Below are 21,495 nucleotides of genomic sequence, written 5' to 3' on the forward strand. Positions count from 1 at the left end.
AACATCCAAACATAAAATGAGCTAAGAGAAGAAGGGGGGAAAAAAACACTAATTTCTGATAAACACCTTACATACGCACATTTACTTTACCAACTATCAGGCTGCAGTCCACAGAAAGCTCCAGAGCCAATGCTCGAGCTGGTACATTGCTCTTGTAAGAAAACAAACTATGTTAAGGGGAGATGCACCTTGCCATGCCATGTACAAACTTGTGCCAATGCACCATCTGTGGCAATAGGTCATTTGAAGATAACTAACTTAAGTTGTTGTTGTTCATTTAATATAATTAATAGTTAGTTCATTGATATGCTACTAAGATGGATAAAATACAAACCCTTGGTTGTTTAATTACATTGGACAATTATTTATGTCCAAAAAGTTTCCTGGTAGTTTATTTTTTCTGAGCGACCACAAAGGATCATATTTTTAGATCATATACGTTCCTCCCCCGATCTCTCCCTCTATGGCCATTTACATTTCTGTAAGATCAATAAAATACCCTTAATAAACGTAACGTAAACTTGTCACCGTGAGTGGCTTATCAGGCCCTTTACTGTCTGAAGCTGCATGGACGGCCATCTGCCACTTAAACCCACAACTTCCACCAACTTTTGTTTTTTGTTTAACCTCTCTTAGAGGATAAACTTTTTCCTCTGCGTGTTCATTTTCCTTCAGGTGGTGAGAATGTTGGTTATCTGAATACAGGCTGGAGATCGATGAACAGTTCCTTCAAAGCTTTTATTTCTACAGAATATTCCGGGCACAAGTGAGTTACAGACAGTGGCTGTAGTATCTCACAAGTGCAAAGTTACAGAGGACTTACAACATTCTTATACTATCTTGAAGGGCGGTACCACAAAATTTTCAGTAAACAGTTCACAAAGTTAACCGGACATGCGATAATACTCAAGGACACTATTCAGACACAGAACAAAGCCCATTGGAGGAATAGAGGAAGTTATTCAGTCATGACTACACCTGGCAGAGATAGCGATAACACTCACAAGGATATATCCGCAGAACAAAGCTCTACTGAGGAAATTAAAACAGTTATGACTAAATCTGGGCAGAAGACACTTCACGCCCCACACCATGTGTGATGAATAACGTAATAGTAATTCGAGATGAATATTCAGTGACAAAGAAATATAGCTTAAGGTCTCGAACTTCACAAGTGCTTGAGCAAGACTTGTAAACAACACATATGCTAACATACTGTACATGTTAACAGTTGACGCGTTTATATTGCCAAACTTTATACAACATATATGTAGGATCACTAGTGTTTTTCAAAAATATGTATACTCACCTACAAATGTAGAAACTTCACCTGTGACCAACAGCTGCTGCATATCAACGTCTGAGATCGGCTGAAAATCATCACGTGATTTGAAGCGTTGCTTGCTATTGGTTCAACTGACAGTCTGCAGTGTTGCCTGCACATTTAATGAAATTTACAACTTGATTTTGGGAAAATCTGCAATAATTACAAGTGCCAACAAACAAAATCTGATTCAGAAAAAATAAACTTCAAAAGAAACGATCCAGGTCTTCCCTCACCAGGGATCATTGATCTCAAAAACTAAAGCATATACGTCGCCTTGGCCCACCGCCTAGTACATGATGTACCATTATAGGGGTATTCTAACGCCAGAACTTTTGGAGAACTTTTTTTTTTCAATTTACCTTGGTAAAATTCAGTTTGTGCACTTTTCCACCACCAACAATTTCCACGGTAATTAAATTCCCTAGCGGACATCCGAGTACTCTCAGTAGGAGGGCCTTGCTGAGCCAAGCTCGATATTTGAGGGGTCGGGCTGCACTTATGGAATGGGCTCAATACACAAATGCCTAAAAGTGAAAATAAAAACAGATAAAAAAAAATAAAAAAAATGAGATTCAAAAAATAAAAATAAACCAAAAGATATAAATTGAATTAAATATCAATCAATAACGATCTGCTCTAACATTAATTTCATGCTGCAGATGCTCTGCCAGGACGAAATGTTATTCAAATGACGGGGCGGTCCCGAGCGCGTCTTGGGTTGGACAAATTGCCTTTCATTAGTCAAGTGAGCGGCTCGGCGAAAAAGGAAGTCTCGCTGGCTTGCATTGGGGAGCTCCAGCAATGTTCCACTATCTTGTACACTGTCACCACAACTTGTGACTTGAGTTGCTCGACAACAAGAACTCCTTTACCTAGAACTAAAAAATCCTGGGCCTGTTGGTGGAAAAACAGCTTATGTGAACTGTCTCAGCACGGGTGAGCGGACAGATCAGTGTTGTGCTTCTCGCAGTATTTAACCATCATTGGCGACCCTCGTGAGTGTCTGCGGTTCAGAAAATGGATGACTGAGTGTCACTCATTGCGATAGTTGAGTGTTTTTTTTATTTTTATTTTTTATTTTTTTTAAGATGGGACTTTGTTTGGGTTCAGCCTGTTGTGAGTTAGAGAATCTCAAAATGCTGTCTGCACAGAACACAAAGCAGTTCCTCTATTTTGCATTTACTTATGGTTTGTTCTTGAAGCTGCATTAAAAAAAAAAATGATAATAATAAAATAAGTGGCCAAATAAGTTCCCCTGGATAGTTTGTGTTCTGAATAAGATAGCCATGTTGAGGGATTCATTGAACATACACATTAAAGAATATATACACAGGGATCAGGAAGTACAAAAACTCAGTCCTACCCCACATTACTCATTTCAATAACCTTAAAATAAAAAACGTTTTTTCAAGTTTATTTTGCCAGCATTTAGATTCTCACTTGATTTAACAGGATAAATAAATAAGCTTGAATAATTACTATAAACTCAGTTTATTTCACATGATTATCCCCGTCTCCTGAAGAAATCAATGGGACGTATGAAACGAACTTGATAATCAGAGCAGCGTCTTCCCTCCTGGTCAGCATTTTTACAGATGAACCCAGCAGTTGCGTCCATGCTGCAAAGATTAAATTTGTTACCATGACAAGCACAGTGAACATCAGTAATAAAAAGGAGTCACTTGTGTCTCAACTAGCCTTCAAATCATTTCAGTGTAATTAAAAAAAAAGAAAAAAAAGAAAAGAAAAAGATAGCAGATTGACATGCACTCAACAGGAGTTTGCACTGGATGTAGTACTTACACAGCAATGACATCCCCTGTTGACGCCACAGTATTTCCAGCAACAGTTTGGACCTTGATGCCAAGTGTCTCAAGTGTCTCAAAGTCTCCGTTGCCACTCGGGTTGTCTCGATCATACCATGGAGTCCTGCACACTGAAATGAACACACCCAAGGACAAACGTGAATCCAAAGAAACAAGTTATGTTTCATAAACCCTGCTTCTGTGTTTTATAGCTTTTCTGGGTGTTGTGGCCATGTTTCAATGCAAAAACATTGGATGTATGAGTACAATTCCAAAAATGTTCACATGTAATAAGTAAATCTTACTGCAAGTGCTAGCTCCTTTAATGGAATCAAAACCAAATTATGGAACAAGAAAAAAAAATGCAGTTTGTAGGAGAAATGTGAATAGGAAGGGAAAAATTAAACTGCAAAGATAATCAAAGTTGATGAAAACCCAACATGATATACTGTTTAGCATTTTTTCCATGGGTGTCAGGTTCAGATGTAGACATTTATCAAATAAAGAGAGAAGAAGCATCTGGTTCCAAATTTATTACTCATGATTGGTCATGAGGAAGAGAAAACTGCAGCCTTAGTTTGATCGGTACAGAGTCTCTCTTGGTTCATCATTCAAATAGTCCCCTTATATGTATTAATCGGGGCATCTGATTACATGACAGAAAGAGAAAAACAACTCCTATCTCACTTCACACTCTCTAATGCGGCATGCAAGTCCAGGGACCCTGGCGTTGACGTGCGTCACGTCTTCTTATCAGTTGTCCCCACTCGGCAGCTGAGTCGTCCACTTGCAACTTCACCAAATACAATAACACTCCTTTGCAATACATAGCAATCATAAACAGAAATTACTACACTATTACGTTGACTTGTGTTTCCCAAGAGGCAATTTACTTCAACACGGCAAATGTATAATAATCCTCCAAAATAATTCCTACATTTCCCTCCTGTTTATTCTACATTTGCCTCCAAAAATTTTGTCATCAAAAGAACTTTGATTTAAAGGTTTTATTTAGTTGAATCATTTACTGGATGACAAACTTAAACATTCCATCATGTCCCCCTTTCTATGTGTAAAATAGGACGGCAGGAGAAATTATCTCATCATTGGTTTGGTCATTAGTGTCCCCTCCATCACCACAATTTGCAGAAATAAGCAAAGGGTACATCTCTTGTAATTTAGAATTTGTGGGAGCGACGACGGTTGAGATAAGTCGGACGAGTAATGCGCGAATGCAGGGAATACAACAACATCCACACAGCACAAGAATTGAGGTGAACAGAGTCATAGAAATCATGACAGAAAATACCAAACTTTTATATTTTCCAAACGTTTTTTCCCACCACTCGTCCCATGCTGAGGTGGACACACCTGAGTGTTCTTTCATCTTTCGATTCAGGGTGCGCAGGCCTTCAACGGCTCTCGTGAGGGACCCATCCGGAGATGTGTTGTTTGGTATAAACGTACAACACTGGTCCCCAAACATAGCGCAAACGCCACCTCTCTGTGCCAGTAGCATGTCGACCGCAATGCGGTTCTGGAACGCCATGAGTGATGTTGCAGCCAATTGTTCTCTGACAGCTATAAATCTTTCTTCAGTATAATTCCCCAATTTTTGTACATTGTAATGGATGTAGTTGATTCGGTCTACATTTTTATTGGGTGTGACCCATATGAAAATCCTCTATTCTTGTTTATCAGTGCGTGATTTGGTGAATGAATAGCCTTCACGGTCACAAAGACCACACAACATAGTACCGCAAATCTTATCCACTCAATAGCCATGTCGACCGAGAACCCCTAATTAGGTTAGGCGTCTTGGAAAACTTCACTGACCGCAGGTATTTTCAGATTCTATATATCTGCTCCCACCTTTGAATCAGACTTTCGCTCACCCTCCCTGTTGGGTTTGTCGGTTGAGATGACCTTTTTACAATGCGTAAGATGTATCCAAGTGCTCCTTGCTTCAATCTCTATGGCCGTCGGCGTGGTCAGCAGCACTTGATGATGGCCTTCCCACTTTGGAGAATTCCAGTGCTTCTTTTTGAGGCTTCGGATCAGTACCCAGTCTCCTGGAGCTACTAGTTCTTCCTGTTGGAGAGAAGCACAATCGCCTTCTGGTAATTTCAATTCATCTCTTTTCTCTAATGTTTTTCGCATGTAATCGGCCAAACTGGCTTCGTTGCCACTGTTAATGATAATAAATAATAATAATAATAAATTTTTTTGAGAATAAATTAAAGCCATATGTCGTATACATTCTGTGTATCCGTCCTACCATTCCCCCTGTTGACACATGGGTCACACCATGTGTCAATATAGCGGCCCACTTATAAAGATTTTTATTTAATTTAATGTCACATTTTCTTCGATGGCTTTTTGTTTGTCATCCTGTTGGGAAGCTGATTTTTCTAGTCGTGTATTTTTTCTATTGTGGGGACAGTGCCTCAAAAAATGCCCTGTCTCCCCACAACACCAACAGGTGACTTCTTTTGGGCCTGTGGCGTAGCCGCGCCCCTTGCCGGTGAGTCCTATTTTAAATTGAGGTCTACCCCTTCCTCGGCCCCTGTTTTGGTAAAAACCTTTTCCTCGTCTTTGAAAGTAGAATTCGTTCCCCTCGTTCTCAATAATAAATGTGTCTGTCTTTATTTTATCTTGCAAGTTAAATATTTTTTGTATATTAAGCTGGCCAGCAAATTCATATTTCGTTATCCACAAATTTAAATGTTTTGTTTTAGAAGGACATTGGTTTTCTACAAACTTGCAGTCCTTACATGTTAACTGTTGTTTCGGGTCTTTCTTGTTGGCTTTTTTGCTATTTGTTTTCTCCATGTTGGAGTCAGCGATTCTCTTAAGGAGATTAAACTGACTTTAAATCCCCGAACAAACAATAATGAGGTAGCGAACCTCCACTCACACCGAGGTAGCGAACCTCCACTCACACCCCCTCTTTATTTACGCGCGTAGGACACCGTTGCCCTCTTTTATAGACTCTCTCTGTCTCTCTTTTATAGACTCTCTGTCTCTTTACGCAACATTGACTAGTATTCTTACGGTTTTTTATTCTATCCCACTTTTCCTCAATTTTATAGACTCCCTCTGTCTATTTCTCAGTCCCCTTTTCCTCAGTTTTATAGACTCCCTCTGTCTATTTCTCAGTCCCCTTTTCCTCAGTTTTATAGACTCCCTCTGTCTATTTTTCAGTCCCCTTTTCCTCAGTTTTATAGACTCCCTCTGTCTATTTCTTTTATCCACGGAGTTTAAATACGTACAGGACACCGTCGCCCTCTTCTCCACGGAGTTTAAACGCGCGTAGGACACCGTCGCCCTTAACTTTAAACGGACACTTATTTACCAAAAATCCGCCAATGAAAATATATAAGTGTCCTACCAGTGTTGCCTTCTCTCTTCCTGGCTTGCTTCAACTTTCAGTCCCCAGAAACAGGGCCGAGGTCCAGTCCCCTAAAAAGGGACAGCTGCCGTGGCCACGGTCTTTCTTGGTCGTCGGCTCTGCCTCTGGGCACCTCCGGTATGTTGCAATCCGGCTAAGAAGGACCAATTTAAATGTCAGGTTCAGATGTAGACATTTATCAAATAAAGAGAGAAGAAGCATCTGGTTCCAAATTTTTTACTCATGATTGGTCATGAGGAAGAGAAAACTGCAGCCTTAGTTTGATCGGTACAGAGTCTCTCTTGGTTCATCATTCAAATAGTCCCCTTATATGTAGTAATCGGGGCATCTGATTACATGACAGAAAGAGAAAAACAACTCCTATCTCACTTCACACTCTCTAATGCGGCATGCAAGTCCAGGGACCCTGGCGTTGACGTGCGTCACGTCTTCTTATCAGTTGTCCCCACTCGGCAGCTGAGTCGTCCACTTGCAACTTCACCAAATACAATAACACTCCTTTGCAATACATAGCAATCATAAACAGAAATTACTACACTATTACGTTGACTTGTGTTTCCCAAGAGGCAATTTACTTCAACACGGCAAATGTATAATAATCCTCCAAAATAATTCCTACAATGGGCATTAATTTAACCACAAAACTTAAACTGGCTATGATGGACTGAACTACATTGTACATTATGCGCAAGATTACCTTCGAGTTGACAGAAATCAAGAAGGCACAAGAAACTAATTTGATAATCTGCGCAATGGCCATTGTGGAGCTGGTCCCGATTTATACAAACAAATCCCCTACGTGCGTCAGATCTGCAGAGACATTAATTACTCAATGAAAAACACCAAAACAAGCATCATGTCAAAAACATGAGTTCATCTCGTACTTACACATGAATCACGTTGCCAGGCTCTAATGATTTATCAATCTAAAAATCTTACCATTGCGTCCAATGTTTTTTTTTTTTTTTTATCTGAACATAAACCACAACTGAATAAGATTACAAGATCACCATTTTTTTAAAGAATCATAAGAACAGATGTTAATTAACAAAAAGAGCCCAATAATTAAGTGTACATAACATGCGATGATAATGATTATTTTTAAGTTTGAGAACTCATACAGAAGAAAATGAGTAGCCTGCTTACGATCACTGCTGGCAAGCACGGCATTTCCTAGAAGGAAAAAAAAATGTTAAGACATTCAGGTTTTTTGTATCATCTGAGCAGAAGCATTGTTCAGATCAAGGTGTAATTTCTTAAAAATGATTTTACCAGCATGAAGGAGCACAAGCATGATACCCAACTGTAGGAAGACATGTACTATTAGATACTGAGTACCATGTTGGGTTTCTTTGCGTTTCAAGGAAAATTAAAAAGGCAAAAATATCCTTTGAATAATATTTGTATCAATTAAAATAAACCAGATAATCTGATTAATATTGAGTTTGTGGAAACGTTTTAAGGAGGTTAATCCATCTGATTTATATATATATATATATATATATCTCCATCCATCTTATACCACTTATCCGAATTCGGGACGTGGGAGAAGCAGCTTTAGGAGGGATGCCCAGACTTCCCTCTCCCCAGCCTTTTCAACCAGCTCCTCCGGCGGGATCCCGGAATACGTTCCCGGGCCAGGCGAGAGACATAGTCTCTCCAGCGTGTCCTGGGTTGTACCACCGGTGGGACATTCCCAGAACACCTCTCCAGGAAGGCGTCCAGGAGGCATCCGAACCAGATGCCCGAGCCACCTCAGCTAGATCCTCTCAACGCGGAGGAGTAGCGGCTCGACCCTGGATGAACGAGCTTCTCACCCTATCTCTAAGGGAGAGCCCGGACACTAGGGGTGTGAATTGCCTAGTACTTGGCGATTCGATTTGTATCATGATTCATAGGTGACGATTCGATTCGATACCGATTAATCCCAATACGAATCTATAAATTGATTATTGTGATTTTTTTTAACTCAAATTTAGAAAATACTAATCAGTAAACTTGTACGTGTACACTGTAAGATTTGTATGAAAATGTATTTATATATCTGAAAATTCAGGCTTATAACTGAGCCACTGCATTTAACAAACAGGTTGCAGTCTGTGTCATGTTTGAACAGCACTGAAATAAAATATTAAGGCTTAATGTTCCATTAATATAACATTCTTCCATGCTTAATATGTAAATCCTAACCCTAAGTAAGACGTTTTGTTGAATATATCCATTAAAAAATGTATGTTTAAAAATCAATTTGGCCGCATATTGAATCGATTCGAGAATATATTGCCGAATCGATTTTTTCTAACACCCCTACCGGACACCCTGCAGAGGAAACTAATTTCGGCTGCTTGTATCTTCTTCTTGTTCTTTTGGTCACGACCCACAGCTCGTGACCATGGGTGAGGGTAGGAACGTAGATCGATTGGTAAATCGAGAGCTTCGCCTTTCGGATCAGCTCCTTATTCACCAGAACCTACCGATACAGAGTCCACATCACTGCAGACGCAGCACCGGTCCGCCTGTTGATCTTCCGCTCCATCCTGCCCTCACTCGTGAACAAGACCCCAAGATACTTGAACTCCTCTACTTGGGGAAAGATCTCATCCCCGACCCGGAGAGAGCACGCCACCCTTTTCCGACTGAGGACCATGGTCTTGGATTTGGAGGTGCTGATCTTCACCCCAACCGCTTCACACTCTGCTGCGAAACCGCTCCAGTAAGAGTTGGAGATCACGGCCTGATGAAGCCAGCAGCACCACGTCATCTGCAAAATGCAGTGATCCAATGCTGAGGCCACCAAACCGGACCTCCTCAACGCCTTGGGTGCGCCTAAAAAATTTGTCCATAAAAGTTATGAACAGAATCGTGACAAAGGGCAGCCTTGGAGGAGTCCAACCCTCACTGGAAACAAATCCGACTTACTGCCGGCAATGCAGACCAAGCTTTGGCACCGATCGTACAGGGACCGCACAGCCCGTATCAAGGGGCTCGGTACCCCGTGCTCTCGAAGCACCACCCACAGGACTCCCCGAGGGACCCGGTCGAACACCTTCTCCAAATCCACAAAACACATGTAGACCGATTGGGCGAACTCCCACGCACCCTCGAGAACCCTGCAGAAAGTGAAGAGCTGGTCCACAGTTCCTCGGCCGGGACGAAAACCACACTGCTCCTCCTGAATCCGAGAATCGACTTCCTCCTCTCCAGCACCCCTGTAAGAATTATTTTGGAGGATTATTATACATTTGCCGTGTTGAAGTGAATTGCCTCTTGGGAAAACACATTGCAGTGAGAACATAAATACATTGAAGTGTAAGTCAACGTAATCATGTGGTAGTTTTTGTTTAGGATTGTTATGTATTGCAAAGGAGTGTTATTGTATTGGGTGAAGTTGCAAGTGGACGACTCAGCTGCTGAGTGAGGACAACTGATAAGAAGACGAGACGCACGTCAACGCCAGGGCCCCTGGACTTGCATGCCGCACTTAGAGAGTGTGAAGTGAGATAGGAGTTGTTTTTCTCTTTCTGTCATGTAATCAGATGCCCCGATTAATATATATAGGGGGGCTATTTGAATGATGAACCAAGAGACTCTGTACCGATCAAACTAAGGCTGCAGTTTTCTCTTCCTCATGAGCAATAAATTTGGAACCAGATGCTTCCTCTCTCTTTATTTGATAAATGTCTACATCTGAACCTGACATTTAAATTGGTCCTTCGTAGCCGGATTGCAACATACCGGAGGTGCCCGGAGGCAGAGCCGACGACCAAGAAAAGACCGTGGCCACGGCAGCTGTCCCTTTTTAGGGGACTGGACCTCGGCCCTGTTTCTGGGGACTAAAGGTTGAAGCAAGCCAGGAAGAGAGAAGGCAACACTGGTAGGACACTTATATTTTCATTGGCGGATGTTTGGTAAATAAGTGTCCGTTTAAAGTTAAGGGCGACGGTGTCCTACGCGCGTTTAAACTCCGTGGAGAAGAGGGCGACGGTGTCCTGTACGTATTTAAACTCCGTGGATAAAAGAAATAGACAGAGGGAGTCTATAAAACTGAGGAAAAGGGGACTGAGAAATAGACAGAGGGAGTCTATAAAACTGAGGAAAAGGGGACTGAGAAATAGACAGAGGGAGTCTATAAAACTGAGGAAAAGGGGACTGAGAAATAGACAGAGGGAGTCTATAAAATTGAGGAAAAGGGGATAGAATAAAAAACCGTAAGAATACTAGTCAATGTTGCGTGAAGAGACAGAGAGAGTCTATAACACTGGAAGAGGGCGACGGTGTCCTACGCGCGTTTACACTCCGTAGAGAGGGTGTGAGTGGACGTTCGCTACCTCGGTGTGAGTGGAGGTTCGCTACCTCATTATTGTTTGTTCGGGGACTTAAAGTCAGTTTAATCTCTTTAAGAAAATCACTGACTTCAACATGGGGAAAACAAATAGCAAAATAGCCAACAAGAAAGACCCGAAACAACAGTTAACATGTAAGGACTGGAAGTTTGTAGAAAACCAATGTCCTTCTAAAACAAAACATTTAAATTTGTGGATAACGAAATATGAATTTGCTGGCCAGCTTAATACACAAAAAATATTTAACTTGCAAGATAAAATAAAAACCACACGAAAAGATAATAAGAAGAAAATGAGCAAAGACGGATACGAGGATACAGAATTTTGGATGGTAATGGCACAAAAAAGGAGGGAAGATAAAAGTAATGATAAAATCGAGAAAGAGTCCAAAAATAAAAGATGGGAAAAAGAGAAAGAGATGGGGGAAAACACAGTCATGTTTCAAAGAAAAGAAGATGATGAGACAGGGCCAGTGGGATTTAAAAAAGAGGAAAAATGGGAAGATAGGGAACAAACCCCCGAAAAATCTCTACAATCGACCTTGTATCCGCCGCTCCCAAGTTCTCCCTTGCCACCCTCACCCCCGCCCACGGGGGCCGTGGGTAATACCATGCAGACAAGAAAGAAGGGGAACTTGAGAGTTACTTTTTCTAAAACAATGGGGAAGCTTTTCTCCCCTGAGGAAGTGAAGCTTCCCTCATCAGAGGAGGAATTACAAGATTCTTTTCCGATGATAGAAGTGGCAAATCCTAATGTAGATGACGATTCGCCTACAATTTTGGTACATCGAACATGGACTCAAGAGGATGTTAAAAAAGCAGTAGATGGCATTACATCCCACAAAATCGATGTTAATGAATTTGTGCAACAAATGGAAGACCTCAGAAGGTCTTACCACCTGAACGGGGTAGAGGTCCAGCAGGTGTGGATGGCAGCCCTAAAAAATGATTGGCATAGCGTCAGAGGAGATTGGGAACCAAAAGATTGCCACGTTGTTTTGGCTCATGATAGCCGAGAACTTGCACACCAGGTCCGCAGATTAATGGACCGAACAAGAGAAAAATTTAAAGTAAGAGCAAATTATACAGCCATCGGGAGAGTAACCCAAAAAGAGGGGGAACCATTCGATGATTATAGAGTGCGAATGACTGCGTGCTTTAAAGCTAATAGCGGCATTCCTGAAAATCACGATGAAGGAAGTCTTTTTGAGGAGCAGTTAAAAAATGCTCTCCATGCCAACACGCATCACACTATTCATCAGTGGGTTGAAAAACATTGGGTGGATAAAGCAACGGGAACGTTAGAACAATACATTAGTCAAGCACTGCATGCTGAAAGAGTACTGCAGGCCAAAAAGAAAAAGACAGACACATTTATTATTGAGAACGAGGAGAATGAATTCTACTTTCAAAACCGAGGAAAAGGTTTTTACCAAAACAGGGGCCGAGGAAGGGGTAGACCTCAATTTAAAATAGGACCCGCCGGCAAGGGGCGCGGCTACGCCACAGGCCCAAAAGAAGTCACCTGTTGGTGTTGTGGGGAGACAGGGCATTTTTCGAGGCACTGTCCTGAAGGTATCACTTAATTATTATATTAAGTGTAATCTTTGCGTGTTCAAAATAATTGAAAAATGAGATCTGATGAAGAAGCTTCTTTTGCAAAAGATTTATTTTAGGAGCTCCTAAAAGACACAAGACATGCTTACATTCAAAGGTGATGTTAAGCCTCGAGTGTGTCCATATGAAAAACACACAGTCGCTTTATAGAGGAAAAAAGCATACTCCTCCTCTGAGGCTGGACAAAGGGTTAGCAATTACAATAAACAGACAAGTGATTCATTGACATGTTTACTCCAGTTTCGTCCAGAGCCGGAAATATATGACTAGCCAGGTACGACCCTGCGACCTAGACTCCCTAAGACCCACAGTGTTATCAACTTGAGAACATGCATGCCTCCCATGTGCATTCCTGTCTCACCAGCTGGAAGGGAGTGAAAAGTGTTATTCCTTACACTACAGTTATATGTCCAATATATTTCACACAAACATTATCAGTTAAATGGCATCTATATACTATAAGTAAATTCATAAACAGTAAAAATATGCATAGAAAATGTTAAATGTCTTCAGTCCCTCAATGAACAAACTATATTTGTTCAAAATAAGACATTAAATCCCTTAGAAATAGTCTAGAGAAAAATTCCAGCCGGATCTTCATCTGATGTCGCCACCGCGGTCATAGCTTTAGAAGTTACAGATTCAACCCTCATATAAGACGACTTGTTTTGTACATCTTGCTTTTCAATGGCTGTGGCAATAAGCCGCGTGCACAACGATCTTAAACAAGGAATACAGCAACAACCGCAAGTTGTCAAGAAAGCCGCAAATACGGATATCGAAATTAAAATTGATGAAACCAAACTTTTATATCTTCCAAAACCATCCATCCAGTTATCCCAAATTGACATATCGATACCGGACTGCTCTTTCATTTTTTTTTTTTTAAGTGTTCGGAGTCCCTCAATGGCATTGGTTAAACTTCCATCCGGTGCAGTGTTATTAGGAATAAAAGTACAACATTGTTCTCCGAACATTGAACAAACACCACCCCTTTCTGCAAGTAACATATCAAGGGCTATACGATTCTGAAAAGCCATTAAAGATGTAGCTGACAACTGGCCGTGTACTGCTTCGAAACCTGATTGAGTCCAATTTCCTAGTCTTTGAACATTGTAATGTACATAATTAATCCTATCTACATTTTTGTTAATGGTACACCACCAGCAAATCAAAGATTCAAAACCTGAAGCCACCTGGTCCGCAATCTTATACTCATCTGGGACCCCGCGTGGCACTCCAATCGCATCTATGTATGTGGGAACATTTTGATCCTGCCAAGTGGATCTTTTGGCCCTCTGAAAAGAATGAGAAAAATTTGGTTGCCAAGTATTAACAATTTGCAGAAGGTTATCAACCGATGTAGGGAAAATATCTACTGGCAGAAGGAGGGTGATGAGAGCACAATATCCCTTCATATTCAGAGGTAACTTATCAAATATTCGGCTGTCCCCACACCACCACCAAATGTCAGCTCTGGACTGAGGCTGGAATTTACGACCCACATCTGTTGCTGAAATGCAGTGAGTGGTGTGGTTCAGTCTTCCCAATTGTTTCCCAGTACCTGACATTTTAATACATGAAAAACCACCATCCGCCACTTTATTTGAAAAAATAGGTTTAGTATCTTGCCAATCAACCAGTGGATAAACTTTATCCCATTTAGAGCATTTATCATTGGGGACAGTTTTATTCATTAGTTCCATTACACATTTATCCTCTATTTTAGCAGGAATCACCCTCAATAAAGGTCTTGGGCCCACACATACGACGCAATCTTCTCCAGAAGCCTGTGCTGCTGCATTTGCTAACAGCAGCCAATTATTACTGCCACCAGACAGGCCCGTTGTTACCCGAAACCATTCACTTACTTCATCAATTTGGACACTAAAAGCTTCTACCCCAGACTCCATTGTATATTTAGTCATTTTAGGTTGTTCTGTCTTACTCATAGTTTTATCAATGCAAATTAAAATTGGAAAATAGGGATCAGTTCCAGAGAACCATGCCCACAGCATTAGGCCATAACAAAAAGTGTTATTTATGGTTACATTAGGTGGCCGGATATTACCTTCAGGAAGAACAAAAGTTAATTCAAAATGATGTCCCATTCTCCTCAATGTTACTCTCTTGGCAAAATAAACTGCCTCCCTACTGGAACCTGGCGGCCAGTATTGGCCATTTTGGGTGGTAAGGAATGTACTCCAGTCCAGTCGTAAAACACTACCTGTCAAATACCACCAGTACTTGAGCCAAAGGCCCCCCTTCGTCGGCCCCCCACTTCTAAATCCCTTCAAAGATTTAATGGGGAGTTTGACAGATGTGTTTGTGTTAGGAGCAACGGTCAGGACAATTGAGTTATTATACGCCCAGTTCATTATCCACGGAATTTGGGTGGAAATAACATTTCTTTTATCACGGTGTGTTGTATTCAAACTCACGTCAAGGGGTTTCATGAAAAACCAAAATGGCACAACAATTAACAAGAGAAAAACCGTCACAATGCAGCAATTAGTAGCAGAGTTCTTCATCGAAGCCATCTTGAGAAGAAGTTCTTTCGTCGAAGGAGAAGGATGTTTGTCAGTCGTTGGTTGATGATTTTTATTTATTTATTTTTTTTTTTAGAGGCGTTGTCAGCCTTTTTCTGAACCCTGGCTCACTGCCAGAGATCGCAGGAAAGGTCACGGGACTTCATTCCCAGTGTGACTCTATCCTTGTGAATTGATGAAAAGGGGCATGTGACTCAAATCACCATTGAGTGATTTCTCCTTCAAACAGCAGATTGACACTTGGTCAGCTTTGCCCATGGAAAAGGCACTACAATGAACCTCCTTCCAGGACCTCCCCCGCTGCAGCTTCCCTCCTTGGACAGCTTGTCAGGTAGACACTGGAAACGGCGTGGTGGGGCTCGGTGAGATGGCTCCAACTGGTGTGGGCGTAGATCATCAGACGGTTGCCCTTGGTGGCAGCGTTGAACCAGAACCAGCCGGCCTTGTAGATGAGAGGTGATACCAAGTATCCCCTTTTCGATACAAGCGCACCGCACAGGATGTACGCTCCTTGACCTTAAATGGACCTAGCCAATGAGGACAAGACCATTTCGGTTGAGTTACTTTCAACCACACATATTCACAATCATTTATTTTTGAAGGAACTTCTGGTTAGTTATCTGTTAGCTTAGAGAATGTAGACACTATCTCTTTAATTACCGGGGGCCTCTCAACGTGTGACTCCCCAGCGGAACATTAGGGGCGGGAAACAGCCTGTTTTTATGACCCTCAAAAGGAGTCCAACCTTTTTATATCTTATGAAGTTTTTGTTTTTTCAAATGGGTTCGTCTAATCCAATATTCCTAAGAAGCCCTTATAATAGTAGATAATGATTAATCAAATATTTTACCATGATATTTACTGTTGTAGATTTAGCATAAATGTACTTTTATCATACATCAAATTTCTGTATTTTTAATGCTGGTTTCTTATTATAGCAGTGTAAATCATTTAAAAACAACATCATCTTAACCCAAAACTGCTCATGTCCGGCCGGGCCATAAACAGTCTGAGAAGAGATTTATATATATTTATACCTTTTAATAAACACTGCAGTCCTACAGTTCATTTTTACAACTTGTCTCATAAAATAATGTCCACCAGGTGTCCCAATGTTCCTTCCACACCTAATATGGCAAATTCCATGGGCTCTAGAAATTATACTTTTCAATTGTTTCTGAAATTGAATATACTTACCTTATTTTCTGCTATAAGGGTCGTCTTTTGTCATCTTTGTAGAACTTACGTTTCCTCCAAGTCAAATCCTCCAATTCTCCGCTCCATTCTTTGCCTGTAAATTCCTCACACCAAACTTCATTCTCACATCAGACTTCCTTTTGATACACAGACAGACCAGTCATTCTCACATCAGACTTCCTTTTCAACAAACTCAGACAGACCAATCATTCCCCCATCTGATAAAGATCAATTTTGATCATTTCAGACCTGAATGTGAAAACTGCAGCCGCTTCCAAATTGCTGCTTCAAAGAGGAAAAACAGACACCTTGTGTCCTGTAGATTAAAAAACAACCAAATTGTGACAATTTGGCCAACACCAGAACTATAAAAAGATCTCCAGCTGAGCTAGCCAGGAGCCATAAAAACAAAAGCCTTTGAGGCAAGAGTTTGTAATGTAAATTTGAATCCTGTTCAGGGAACTTAAAGTGAAAAAAAAACAACTCAAGCAGATGTAAATTAAGATACTGCAGCGGAGGACTTTTAGGGTCAGGAAGAGATAAGAAAAAGATTTAAAATAACCCCATTAATCTATTGCAGGTCACGAATCTTCCAAATATCTGCCATCTCAACTAGTAAAAGGAACGAGTTATAATCAGAAAAACAAAACAAAATCCCTACTTTAAACCAACCAAAAAGTATTCTTAAAATGCTACCTAACCTCACCTCTTTTACAGAGTAGTGGGGGCTTGTAAAAACACAGCAGGGAACTTTGCCTTTGTGCATTCCCCGTGGAATCCAAAGATCAGTGCTGTTGAGCTTAATCAAAATTAAAAATTTAACCAGCAAATTCGCCGTAAGTGTTCCATATCTGAGTCCAATCCAGAAGCTAAAATTTAAAAGGAAAATGGGCAAAAATTAGAAGACCAAATTCAACAAGCATCAAACAACGGAAAATATAGTATTAAAGATTAGAATACATTTTATACTACCCTAATTCACATAAGCCGTTCTCAATTTCCGAAACTGCGTTGCTATAGATCACATCTCCTTTTCCGACACAGTACAGAGTGCAAACTGTACTCAAAACAGACCAAAATATGACTCAAAGGCCGATCTCAGATGACTCGAACTTTGAGTCCACACTGGAGTTCATATTCCTTCCTGTCCTTGTTGATAGCAGTTTATGCAGGGCAAAGTTCAAAGCAGGCCTTAGCTGTCACTGGAGACCGCTGACAGTTTCATCAGGACGGCTGTGATGAGAGTTTGAGATGTCTGCTCAAAGAGTTGATGGACATTTTGCTCAGATAATTCATAAGAGTCATTGAACAGTCTCATGGCGAGCGGATTTGCAGTATACCATCCTTTTTGCAGTCCGTGTGATCACTTCCCCCCCCGAAAGTGACCATTGTTCAGTTCGCCGTCCACTCTGTGCCCAACAGCCAGGTTATTCCAGCACGTTGGAGACACCCAAGAACAACACCTCTCGTCAAAGATTGAACCTGCCTGAAACACTTATACACTCGGAACAGACAGAGGGAGATGAGATCACAGCAAGAGATTTATATGCTTGTTATAATTAAAAAATAATAATTTTCTCAAAAAATATGTATTTTGTAGTTTCATCTAAATATGTTCTACATTATAGCAAGTAGTATTACTATATTTACGCATATGTCTACCATAGACTCCTTCTTCATTACATGTTACCTTAAATTATGCCTCCACATGGAGGGAAGTCTCAAATTCCAGGATTTCTCAGACTTCTAGAATGGGACTCAGATAAGGACAAAGGTTAAATCATTTTCACACCTACGAATGAGTTATCAGAGATGCAGGGGAAATCAAAAAATCAAAAATGAAAAGTCTATTTCAATTAAAATTTGGTTTTATTACTTATTCAACTATATTAAAAGTTGGTTTTATTACTCATTCAACTATAAAAACAGACCAGATTTAAAAAATAATAATAATAATAATAATAATATGGATAGTGGCCTGTAGACCTCTTTATCTTTCCGCTTTCTTCTCTTACCTAGAAAAAAGAAAAGCTCCCATTACAGGACACATTGCCCTCTGACTCCTATTTTCCACACAAATCCCCCTCCTCTCTTCCAAGTCACAGGGAAGGAGCAGAAAAAAGGGGAAGGGAAAATCACATTCAAAACCTATTTTTTTTCTACATTCCTATACGAAAAACAAACGCCATTATCACACCAGTCTTTTCTACTCAAAAACAACACCAAACATACAGTTAAAGATTTTAAAGAAAAACAAATGAAATATCCATCCACACATTTCTTATTCCCAATTACAGATTCAGTTAACTTCCAAACCACCCGGATAGCCCCCACTTTCCTTATCTAGGTCTCATTCGATTACTCAACAATTCTCTCAACTATTTCAAACTTTTGGGGCACATACGCACACACATACCAACTAGAAAAATTCCCATTATAATCACACAATTGATCCTAGTCATTTTATAACAAAAAAAAAACATTCTCTCCTACTCACACAAGTCACACATGCTCCAGATTAGTACGCCATCTAGAACCAATAGACTGTGCAATCTCCGCATGCCGAGCCAATTCCAATCCAAAAATGTTTGCCTTATTTAATCTATTTTCCGGGTCATGTCTCATTTCCAACAATTTTAAGCTGGCGGAGATTTTAGCCAAGCATTCGCCATGCGTTCATCTAACACGTTGTCGTTAGCCGAGCCGTGGCTAGCGGACTCGCTCAACACAGCTTTACGAGCAACTTTCACAGAGCTACCCAACGCAAGCATTCTAGCGTTAACCAACATTTGGTCCACGACCTGACATTGTCGTCTCACTTTTTTCCATTTAAAGAAAATATAGATGTGTCTTTCACGGAGTCAATCAGCATTTGGCGCTGTTTTACACAAGCAACTTCTACAGACTTCATTAATGCAATCAGACATGTCTCAGATTTTAACGGTGGGAACCAACCTTTATCACAATTAGTCCGCATCCATTCATTTAAAAGATTTTTCATCTTTCGCCGTCGCCGTGGTGGCAGCGCTTCAGCCATGACGAGTGTTGCGGCCGTGACTTGTTCGCTTAGCGACAAGCTTTGAGTATGGACCGGAAGTTTATGCAAATCAAACCACCCTGAGTCTCGGTCAAAAATGTCGTCCATTATATGTAGTAAGTCAGTCGTTATAATATTTATAAAGTCAGTGACGTCTCACTTATGATACTACAATACAACAGATCAAAACTATTCTCATTAATCCCCCCAAAAAATTATTATATATATATATATATTTTTTTTTTTTAGAAAAATAAAAGAAAAAGGAAAAACGAAACAGAAATCAAATATCTTTTTGCGCGACTTAATAAATACTTATCCGGATCTTCGCGGGCGGCTTCTTCACAGCTCTCGCTTCCAATGTGAATGACATCACACGAGCGGCTTAATTCATAGCTCTCGCTTCCAATGTGAATATCACACGAGCGGCTTAATTTGACACAACACACACACCCCGCGGAATTATGTCCCACGGTTTTTAATAACCCACAGCACACACACCGTGTAATAATACCACACGGGCGGCTTATCCTCTCCGCTCACTCCGAAAAATTATTCGGAGGGCTTATTCATACCAAAATAAAAATAAAAACAAGACAGCCTATTCCACCGCGGAACCAATCTCATATGCCGTTTCCGAACGGCGGAGCGCTCCCACTTGACGTCACTTCCGTATTCAACGGGCCAACCCATGCATGGTTCAATGTCGTAGTAATTGTCAAAATCGAGGACTTTCGCGTCCCTCCGTAACAAATACGACTCTAAAACCCCCCTAACTTGTTCACAGATCTCAAATACAATTTGGTACGGACGTAAAGCAGCTCTGAGTAATCCCAAACAAACAGAATTTCTCTACGTGGATAATTTGTCCACTCACCTTGTTAATATTTGCGCATTTAGAAATTCAGTTGTCCAAGATCATCACAGCTGTTGCAAAAACGTCCCAATTTGTCGCCGTCGAGGGTCACCAATTGAAGGTATCACTTAATTATTATATTAAGTGTAATCTTTGCGTGTTCAAAATAATTGAAAAATGAGATCTGATGAAGAAGCTTCTTTTGCAAAAGATTTATTTTAGGAGCTCCTAAAAGACACAAGACATGCTTACATTCAAAGGTGATGTTAAGCCTCGAGTGTGTCCATATGAAAAACACACAGTCGCTTTATAGAGGAAAAAAGCATACTCCTCCTCTGAGGCTGGACAAAGGGTTAGCAATTACAATAAACAGACAAGTGATTCATTGACATGTTTACTCCAGTTTCGTCCAGAGCCGGAAATATATGACTAGCCAGGTACGACCCTGCGACCTAGACTCCCTAAGACCCACAGTGTTATCAACTTGAGAACATGCATGCCTCCCATGTGCATTCCTGTCTCACCAGCTGGAAGGGAGTGAAAAGTGTTATTCCTTACACTACAGTTATATGTCCAATATATTTCACACAAACATTATCAGTTAAATGGCATCTATATACTATAAGTAAATTCATAAACAGTAAAAATATGCATAGAAAATGTTAAATGTCTTCAGTCCCCACAATAGGAATGATGCATGACTAGAAAAATCAGCTTCCCGACAGGATGACAAACAAAAAGCCATCGAAGAAAATGTGACATTAAATTTACAAGAGATCTTGGTATTCGATATTTCAAAACCAGAAGTGCAACTCATTGTAAATGGAAAGCCAATAACCTTTCTTTGCGACACAGGGGCATGTAAAACTGCTTGTAATGAGTCTATTCCAGGCGCCGTCATGTCAACAAATAAGATATGGATTAGGACAGCTACGGGGGATCTCTCTGCAGTTTCTGAAACTAACCCTGTGTGGATAAGAGACCCCCTGGGGGAATCGTGCAAATTGCCAATATTGGTGGTACCAGATTGTCCCGTTAATTTGCTGGGGAGAGATGGGCTGTGTAGATTGGGATTAGCGTTAATATCAACACCTGAGGGACACATGGTGGTAAAAAGACGAAGTGAAATAATTGAATCAGATTTGTATGTGATGCAGGGATTTGGGGAACCGCTTTTTTTACTACTCATTGGATATGACAAATAAACCGCCACTGTGTACAGGAAAAGCATTGCTCGAACAAGCCAACTATTTTGTAACAGAAGAACAAAATAAAATGAATGAGAACTACCTTCATGTAACTATGTGGTACAAAAAGACCCCAGGTCCGGATCCCGAATATGAATTTAAATTG

At 40.6% G+C, this 21,495-nt stretch overlaps 1 protein-coding gene and 1 long non-coding RNA gene across 5 annotated transcripts; both read right to left on the reverse strand.

Annotated features, from left to right (window-relative positions):
• Nucleotides 1-2,703: 2,703 nt before the first annotated feature.
• On the reverse strand, nt 2,704-20,816 carry LOC144052359 (cartilage intermediate layer protein 1-like). 4 transcript variants are annotated; one of them, XM_077566337.1, is made up of 3 exons: nt 19,205-20,063; nt 3,131-3,263; nt 2,704-2,946 (listed from the first exon to the last, which is right to left on the reverse strand). In XM_077566337.1, the coding sequence occupies exons 1-3, from the start codon at nt 19,392-19,394 to the stop codon at nt 2,832-2,834; spliced, it is 438 nt and encodes a 145-aa protein (XP_077422463.1). In that variant the 5' UTR covers nt 19,395-20,063; the 3' UTR covers nt 2,704-2,831. The 4 variants fall into 4 exon arrangements, 2 of the variants coding, with proteins under 2 accessions (XP_077422463.1, XP_077422462.1); XM_077566336.1 differs by lacking the exon at nt 19,205-20,063 and adding an exon at nt 9,644-9,839; XR_013294204.1 differs by lacking the exons at nt 2,704-2,946; nt 3,131-3,263 and adding an exon at nt 12,538-16,386 and having other exon boundaries at nt 19,205-20,816.
• LOC144052360 (uncharacterized) lies at nt 3,651-7,289 on the reverse strand. The gene is made up of 2 exons (XR_013294205.1): nt 6,524-7,289; nt 3,651-5,223 (listed from the first exon to the last, which is right to left on the reverse strand). It is a non-coding gene; the product is annotated as an uncharacterized LOC144052360 (long non-coding RNA).
• Nucleotides 20,817-21,495: the final 679 nt, after the last annotated feature.

The sequence above is a fragment of the Vanacampus margaritifer genome, chromosome 5 (genome assembly GCF_051991255.1).
Source record: "Vanacampus margaritifer isolate UIUO_Vmar chromosome 5, RoL_Vmar_1.0, whole genome shotgun sequence".
Classification (NCBI taxonomy): Eukaryota; Metazoa; Chordata; class Actinopteri; order Syngnathiformes; family Syngnathidae; genus Vanacampus; species Vanacampus margaritifer.